Genomic DNA, 9,178 nt, shown 5'->3' with positions numbered 1-9,178 from the left:
ATTTAAGTCAGTATTTTAAGGAGTTTAGTGACAGCAGAATAACCTATCTAGATTTAGTACTTTGTCACTGAACACATTGGCCCAAAAGTTTACTTCAATTTTTTAGGACACATGTAATACAATTGATATATGAATTTACTATTAATAAAACAATAGCTTGATTTTACATTCAATTTATCTCAGTGTATTCATTAATGTATTTAAATAATTTCGTCAATTTCATTTCATAGTGTAAAATAGTGAGATTTTGTTCTCTCTAACATTGTAATTTTTTTCAAGTCAAACAATCTAAAATTGCTCTTCTGTCAAACTTAAAATTGCTCCAAGAAGGAGAGATAAAATTAAAATATGTGCTGTAAATGTCATCATCAGTATTTGAGCTCAAACTCTGTACTGGAGAGAATGGAGTTCCATTTACATTTTGTGGAGTGAAGAGTTGTCGTTTAGCCATTTTCCCATTTTTCTTGTTCCCATTCAACTTGACACTAGTATGTCCATTGATACAGGGTGGCCCAGCATTTTGTTGATATTCTTGAATTTCATTTTGAAGACCTTGTGAAATAGTTTTGGTTTTGCTATTATTTGATTCAATTTCCCCCATTGACTTATGTCTAGTTCTTCGAAAGAACACTTTAGGATTCCGCTCTGCTACCCACCTTCGGATGCGTTTTACAAATGGTAGAACCATAAAGAATGCATTAGGACTTACACCCATTTTTACTTTAGGTGTCATATCTTTTCTGTTTGCAGGCAAATCAGCAATAGGAAACCACTCACATGCTTTTATTTCATTTCGTGTTCGAGGTTGAAATTTAGTATCTCGAGATACATAACCAATAATATAAAGCCGGACAATTTGATCATGTATTGATGTTTCTATGTAGTCCTGTTTGTTGATAAGATTGCTAATGTTAAACCCTGTCTCTTCTAAGACCTGAAAACAAGCATTGAGATTACAATTTAGTTGACAGTCATGTCTATTTCTGTTAATATTAACTACTAGATCACTTTTCAAATTAAGTACAGACTTTAACCAAAGCCTAAGATCACACAATTTTATTTTTTATATCATACAATTTTTATATAAAGTTAGGACGGAGTCTCATGGGATCAAAACTATAAAATATTACAAATATAATTACTTCTCTAGCAGCACAAGTCCATGGCTCTTCATCCTCATTTACTTTGCCTTTTGGAAAGCCCCATGAAGCTTTAGTCCAATAAGATTGTACCAAAAGCACATGTGACAAATCAGAATCTAATATAATAGCCCCATATGTTGGTACACTTTGTTTATATTGCCTCCAGGTATCCAGTATTTCATCCATACGGCTGTTATGTTCTTGTAAAAAAGGAACATGCTAAAACCAAAATAAAAACATTAGTATGATGAATATTATAAGGTAGAACAGGTTCTGTATTATTACAAAGCTACTATTCCAGAAATGGATGTTTGTCTCTTTGGTAAATGTGTACATACAACGATTTATACAAACCAGAAAAATATATTTAATTACCTGGAAAATATGTGCTGCGAATTGCGTAATACCACAAGGATTTGCAGCATCATTTGTACAATAATTGTCCAAATAAAACCAGTGAGCTAATTCTATTTGGAAACATAATCTCACCATGTCAGCACGCTCTTCTTTTGGTAAATTTATGATGAAACGACTAAGGCAATACACGTTAGTTAATTTATATAGAGTAAAAGTGTATATTTTTATGAAGATTTGAATATAGTTATTTACCTGCAAATGTCATCCAAGATATAAAGAGGAATTGAATGTACATGATTTTTTGATACTACAGCTGACGAAGTCATTGCTCAGAAACCAACTTCTAGATTTCTTATACAACCTTATTTAAACAAAGAAACTAATAAAATGTTATACAAGTACAGCTAAATGTTTATTGTTAAAAGGAATTTGTCTGAATTATTCTCATTCCTCAATCAAACCTTGACAAAGCCGTGAGTCTACAGTCTACTCTATTATAATATTAAGTTTTTTGACTTCGTATTTTATGTCAATTACACAATCGTGACCACAGATATCTAACATACTAGATGGCGTTAAAACACCGTTAACGAACATAATCTTCAAAATTGTTATTAGCGCGACTCGATCTTTACGGTAATAATAAAAGGACAAAGTACAAACCTGTAAAAGGTCCAAGGTTAATAGATATTATATTAGGACACCCTATTATCAGGGGCGAATCTACTTAGGGGCTTATTGGGTTGCATCCCAGGGCCCCGTGGATAAAAAGGCCCCCCAGTTTCCACTAAAATCAATAGGCGTTATTTTTAATTTATAAATAACTTTAAATTTTAAAAAATCCAATCACATACCCTGAGATATTTACCAATATTCGGCCAGACTAATTCAATAATATGTATTGCAAATTAAAAAAGAGTTTACGGGCCTATTACTTTTGCATTTTGGGCAATCCGTTAACAAGTATGTACACAGTAATGTAGTGTATACAGTAGTCTCGCTGGTCGTTCTGTTACAGAGGCTCTACTGAAATCTGTGCAAATAGGCGGAGAATCCTCCATGCCAGTGGCGTAGCTACCAAGGGGCAAGGCAAGGCAGTGCCCCGGGGCCCTCAAGCTCAGGGGGCCCTCGAATCCTCACCAGAAATCTCATTTGGTTAAAAAATGTTAAAAAATTCATGCTCTATCAGGAGTAAGTAAGCTAATGTAAAAAATCAAATCTAAAGATTTCGGCTACAGCTCATTGTATAACGCGAATTAAATAGCAATTGAAAACAAAACCGCATCAGGCCTGGATATAAATGAAGTCATTGATACTTTTGCGAAAACTTAAGCTAGGAAAAAATTGAAAATATAATATTTATTTAGTCAGTTGGTAGGCCCGACCTTTATATATAATATACCCTTAAATCTTCTGTATTTCATTTTATTCGCCAAACCTACATCAAATATTACGAGGGCGGTACTGAAAATTTCGGGAATTATGGAATTGACACAACATTACAATTTAAAAATGTATTTATTGCTTTTCGAAGTATTCTCCGCGAAATTTGACAAATTTTTGATACGATGGAACCAATCATTGAAGCAACCATTCCATTCGGAAGTTGGGGTCTCCAAAATGGCCGTTTTGTAGGCGTCCACAGCTTCTTCAGGTGATGAAAATCTCTGACCACGCAATTTATTCTTTATTTTATGGAAAGTATAGAAATCATTAGGGCTTAGGTCGGGGTTGTACGGCGGATGGTCTAATAATTCTATGTTTTCTTGCTCTAAAAACTCTTTTGTTCTGTGCGCGGTGTGAGAACTCGCATTGTCGTGATGGAGGATGATGCGGCGGTTGCAGTTCTCTTTACGGAGTTCAGAAACTATCTGTGGCAAACAAATGCTAGCATACCATTCTGCATTAACCATTCTTTGTCCCTCAAGAGGAATAGTCGCAACATGGCTGGTTTTGGAGACAAACGTGGCCACCATTTTTTTTGCAACACTCCGTGAACGAACAATAATTTTCATTAGCTTTAACTCATTTTCGAACTCCCAAACTCGTGACTGGTTTTTTGTTTCGGGTTCGTACGCGTATATCCAGGATTAGTCACCTGATACGATGTTGTATACAGCATTTGAGGATCCTGCGTGGAATCTTTCGAGTACGCAGTACGCACCAAGTAACGCGAGCCGCTTTTTGCTCTTCACAGAGCGAATGCGGTATCCATCGGTAAAACAACTTTTTTACACCTAATTTTTCTTGCAAGATTATTTGTATTTGACTCATGCCAATGTCTAAAGTTGCATGAATTTCGCGGTATGTCTTCTTCTAATCTTTTTTAAAAAAAATAAATGGTATTCGATTTAAAAAAAAGGAGTTTTCAATTATGGTAGGGGAGCCCAAGAGGGGATTTCGGGATTTACAAAAGCGCGGCAGATTAATATATAGGGGGATACCTTGTACCCGGTTAAGTACCTCCACAAAATATGAGGCCCATATATAAGGCCCATATATAAGGCCGCGCGTGAAGGAGACAGGATCAGATTAGTAAAAAAAAATTGACCATCAGAAATTCCCGAGCGCGTCAGATTAAGGTAGGGTGAGTTAATTACATTCTAAAAAGTGTATATTCCACTAATCTGACAATTTGAGAGTGACGGAAAAAAAGGGGAGGGCAACAAAGTTGTAAAAAAAAAAAATTCATCTCGACATTTTCGAGCGTAGCTAATTTTTTTTTTTTTTGAAGGAAATAATTCCAGAATAATGAAAAATATATAATCTGACGATTTCTACAAGCCGAAATAACAAAAATTCGTCGATAAAGTTAAATGCGTGCAGCTGCGTGATGCCTACATTTCCTTAAACCGATCGGAATCTACTAAACCGCGTTCTAAATATTTCCCTCAAAATTACATTTCCTGTGAATTTGAACCGATTCGGACCGATTGATTTTGAGAAATTTTGAAAAATCTTAAAAAAATAAGATTTTTTTTTTTTAAAGTGGTTTCTTTATCAATCAACTTCAAAAACGAATCCGCCTTTGAGCTTGAAAAAACCACGTCGATCGCCACCAAGCTGGTCAAAAGCGGTTGATTAGTTCGAGAGATATCGTGAACGAAAGAAACCCGAAAAAGTGTTTTTTCGGGATTACTCCGAAATTTGTGGTTCGATCAATTAAAATTGCAAAATTACTTATGATGATGATAAAACTGCGTCGAATGCCGCCAACCGCGTGAAAATTGCTAAGTTATTGCGGTTTGAAAATTCCAAAAATAGTGTTCTATGAAACTTCTATCAGACTTTCGAGCTGGGAGAGTTCAAATGCATAGAGATGTTATTTCTTTGAACTCAGCGAGCTCAAAATATCAATTTTAAGCGCCCAGGAATGGAATTAGCGGGAAGTTGCAGGGATGGCCCTTTAGGTGAACCGTTTTTCTAAATGTTTTTTTGTCAGATCAGGCGAATCCCTCTAGATAATCGTCAGATTATGAGACAGTACGTTTAGAACATAAAGATGAACCACATATATCTTAATCTGACGCGCTTGAGTATTTCAAAATTGCGATTTTTTTTTTGCAAATTATGAAAATGGCCGTGGGTTTGCGTCCCATCGAAATCGTCAGATTAGTGAATGAGAGCTTTTTTTTGGTGCACTTAACACTCCCTTAGAAAATCTGACGCGCTCGATAATTTTTATTTTTTTTTCATTTTCAACCCTTAAATACAACCACCCGCATCATGCAAACGATCAGATTAACATACGTACATTATTAAAAATACGTAGGGAAATGATGCTATCAATATCTGACGCGCTCGAGGATGTCCATGCAACGGTTTTTTTTTACATATTTAACAATCTATAGCCGCTTCCCCCACCGATGAAAAGGTATATATCAAATAACATTTTTTTCTCCTTATTATCTAAGCTTTGCATCCCAATAGGTCTCTACGACGCTCGAGTAAATCCCCATTTAGCATCGTGGGCTCCCCTACCATTAAAAAGATTTAAATATGACAGGAACAGTGGTATTATTCCATTCCCGATACTTTTAGAGCAGCCTATGTAATTGTAATTTATGTTGTTACTGTTTAAATTTTTTATTACCTGCCCTGCACACAAAAAAGAGCTTAAGTAGCTGAGTATTTTTAAAGTATTTGTATATTTCATATTTTTATTTGATTAAACCTAATAAGTACACATAGCAGTGGGCCCCCATTTTTAATTTGCCCCAGGGCCCTTGGTCACCTAGCTACGCCACTGCTCCATGCCCTTAATATTTGAGTCGGAATGCCCGCTGGTTTGGTATAGTCATGATACTATGCATGATAGTCTTGTAGGACAATGAGGGTGCCCGAAGGCCGTCAGCTACTGCCATCAGGAATGACTTAGGGTCAGTGAATGTTTGATACTTACGTCCCTTAGGTCGTAGTTTTAGTGCCTTGAAAGCATTAGGAGCAGTTCCACCTAATGGACTGCGCAGTAACTAGCCAGTTTTTTACTTCGGGCTTTTGTCTGTCCCCTCATAACTACTACAGCAGCGCCCTCTTTTCCATCAACTCTACTGCCGGTGGTATGTGTCTGACATTGCCTTGACTTATCTATTTCTACTCTTCGTACAACAATTATTTTACAATCGTTGTTTTGTTTTTTCGTCCTAGAAAGAAATTAGAGCCACTCATGGCCATGTGTAATACCTTTTCAGAATCCCTATACACTTGTAATACAGAGTCACTTTTCGATAGAGTACTTTTTTTTCACAGTGGGGTCCGAAGTAAACAAAAAGTTGTGATTTGAGAAAATTTTACATCGTATAACTTAATATTATCTTCAATACACCCAATAAACAACCATAAATAGCATGTCTAGCGCAATGACTCGTCAGTACCAATCTAGTGGATATTATGAAAAAGATACCGGATGTAGATTTTTTCGAATTTCAATAAGAATTAGTAAAAAAAAAGTCAATTTATTATAAAAACGCAAAATAAATCATAATTATGTAGGGGTTGAGCTGAAGGACCTCCCGTAGAATTTTTTTGCAGGTGATGACCCCAATTAACCCCTAGTTGCGTTTGAACCACGACTTTTTGGCCTCCCTGTATAAATGAAACTTCTATGACACCATATCGTAAACATGAAAAATTGCTTACTTTGAGTAATATTAAATAAGAGAGTAGCGTGCAATAGCAGAACGAAGCTTAAATTATAACTTATGTCATTGGACTGGTAAAAACTTAGGCAAAATAAGTAAAAAAGGGAACATGAAAATCTTTGGGATTCGGCCTTTGATTAAGCTGTATAAGGTACCTAATATATATATATATAATAATACATAATAAAGTATAATTTTAGTCTTCTCAACAGGGCAGTAATTAGTTACTACTACTGCTAGCGAGAAATTTCATGATACTATTTATTTATTACTAACTATACCCTACTATCCTAACAGTTCAGTATAAATGGGATAAGTAGTTAAATAGAATTAGTTTCTTATTTGCCGCGGTTTCCGGCTTTCATTAGCCAGATTAATCGAGTGCCGATATTAATGTTTGCCTTTACTTATTCTGTATTCTGTAATATTAAACTAAACTTTGCTGAGGTCTGTGTTCTAAATCAATAATCTCAAATCTGTGCTTTTGCCTTTTATAATTTGTTGATTTTTAATAAGAACTGGGAAGAATTTATATATTATTAAACAATTAATAGGACAAAATGGATATAACTCCCTTATTTAAAGCATGTATAAAAACAGTAAAAACACGAAATAAGACTTTTGGTATTTTAAGTCCGATTCCAGAAGAGAAGAAAGTTATTTTGCGGCAAAAATCTAATAAAAATGGTTTTATGTTAACTGCAAAGGACATTACTTCTCAAATAACAAAACTAAGAGATTTCTTGTTAGAGCATAGAGAGAGGTATCTAAACTACTTAAATGACATATCGGGGAATGAAATGACGGAGTATGAACGTGATCAAATAGACACAGGTGCTCAAAGAATCATCAATACATGCTCGCATCTTATTAAAGAATTCAGGAGTGATAACCGCAAATTAGGTGTATCACAACAGATGCGAGAGTACATGGATGCAGTGATTGATCTTATAGATACTTATTTAAAAGCAGTCTGTAAAATACATAGTGAATTAAAAGCTTTTCGTGTAAAGCGAGCCTTAGATATGCGAAAACTCTCACGTTTAGAATTGCCACAGAAAACATCTTCCATACCAAACCCTTTCACTGTTGGAGTTGAAAAAGCGAATGAAATTGATTTAGAAGAAATTGACAGTACAAAAACAAAACTTGAGCTATCAGAGAATGAAATAGCAGTTTTATCTGATGAAGGTGAATTAAGTGCTGAAGAGTTGCAAATGTTTGAATCTGAAAATGTCCTACTCCTTAATGAGCTAAACAGTTTGACGGAAGAAGTGAGACAAATTGAAAGCAAAGTCTTACATATAGCTGAGTTGCAAGAAATATTTACTGAAAAGGTATACTCCAATATATTAACTAAGCTAAGCTGTTAGCCTATAAAATTAGTCATAGTTAGAATATTTAACACTATAATTTAATATTTACTTATTTTTCACCCTTAAGAAATGTGTGGATATCTCAAAAACTACAAAACTAGATTATATGAAACATTTGAAGTATGTTAAATATACCTGATTAATTAAAAAAAAAATCATAATCATAATTTTTTTATCTATGTCAATTTGTGGACAGAAATTTATGACAATTTTTGAAAACATAAATATAACATCATTATAAAATACTTAATTAAAAAAAATTAAATATGGTAACCCATACAATTTTATTTTTAACAACTTTTTATCTATGTTTAAAAAGTTTTAAATAATTTTGAAACTCCAGGTTTTACAACAAGAGCAGGATATTGATCGCATTGCCAATACTGTAGTAGGAACCACAGAAACAATGAAAGATGCAAATGATCAAATTAAGCAGGCAATTCAAAGAAACGCAGGATTACGAGTGTATATATTATTCTTCTTACTTGTCATGTCCTTTACTCTTCTTTTCTTAGATTGGTATAATGATTAGAAGATAATAATTTGAAAAAATTAGTGTTCACTTAATGTATTTTTTATGTTTTATATAATTTTTTTACATTATAAGTAATACCTTTAACTTATTAAATTAAATAAATTTTCCTTAAATAATGTTTACTTTTATTTATCAAACATAAAAGCCCCTATGAAACTTTGTATTACTAATGTTAAATTTTTAAGAGATTTGTACATTTGATGAAATGGATGTATGCATCACAAAAGTTGCCTCTTCAAGTTACCAATAAACTTAGTAATAATTATTGAAAAACAATCTATTTGTTATTTGACTTAAGTATATATATAAAATAAAATACCTATGGATTTTGTTACTTGAAAATCAAGACATTTGTTTTGATAAACAATTATTAATAAGATGTATTGTTTTGGATGTAGTGTACTAATTAAATCAACACCTACCTACATATTATACGACTATGATTCTCCTATTGCGAACGACAGAAATATTTCTGCCACAAGTCTTACAAGTAATTATTGGTCTTCGCTAAGAGTAATATATTTAATAATGGAGAGTATATAAAAGTTTCGTTGTTGACGCGACTCGTTGCGATAATAAAAATTATCCGTAAATCAGAAACACAAACAAGAAACGTCATGTATTCCA

At 33.7% G+C, this 9,178-nt stretch overlaps 2 protein-coding genes across 2 annotated transcripts; one reads left to right on the top strand and one right to left on the bottom strand.

The window, feature by feature from the left end:
* Positions 1-157: 157 nt before the first annotated feature.
* On the bottom strand, positions 158-1,997 carry LOC125050098 (m7GpppN-mRNA hydrolase). The gene is made up of 4 exons (XM_047649700.1): positions 1,752-1,997; positions 1,518-1,674; positions 1,143-1,361; positions 158-934 (listed from the first exon to the last, which is right to left on the bottom strand). Exons 1-4 carry the CDS (start codon positions 1,823-1,825, stop codon positions 275-277), a joined length of 1,110 nt encoding a protein of 369 aa, XP_047505656.1. The 5' UTR covers positions 1,826-1,997; the 3' UTR covers positions 158-274.
* A 5,084-nt stretch (positions 1,998-7,081) lies between these two features.
* On the top strand, positions 7,082-8,662 carry LOC125050546 (syntaxin-18). Its single transcript, XM_047650468.1, has 2 exons — positions 7,082-7,977; positions 8,360-8,662. Exons 1-2 carry the CDS (start codon positions 7,201-7,203, stop codon positions 8,546-8,548), a joined length of 966 nt encoding a protein of 321 aa, XP_047506424.1. The 5' UTR covers positions 7,082-7,200; the 3' UTR covers positions 8,549-8,662.
* Positions 8,663-9,178: the final 516 nt, after the last annotated feature.

This window comes from Pieris napi, chromosome 6, assembly GCF_905475465.1.
Source record: "Pieris napi chromosome 6, ilPieNapi1.2, whole genome shotgun sequence".
NCBI classification, from domain to species: domain Eukaryota; kingdom Metazoa; phylum Arthropoda; class Insecta; order Lepidoptera; family Pieridae; genus Pieris; species Pieris napi.
Note: the sequence above shows the minus strand (reverse complement) of the source record. Positions and strands in the feature narration are given on the sequence as shown.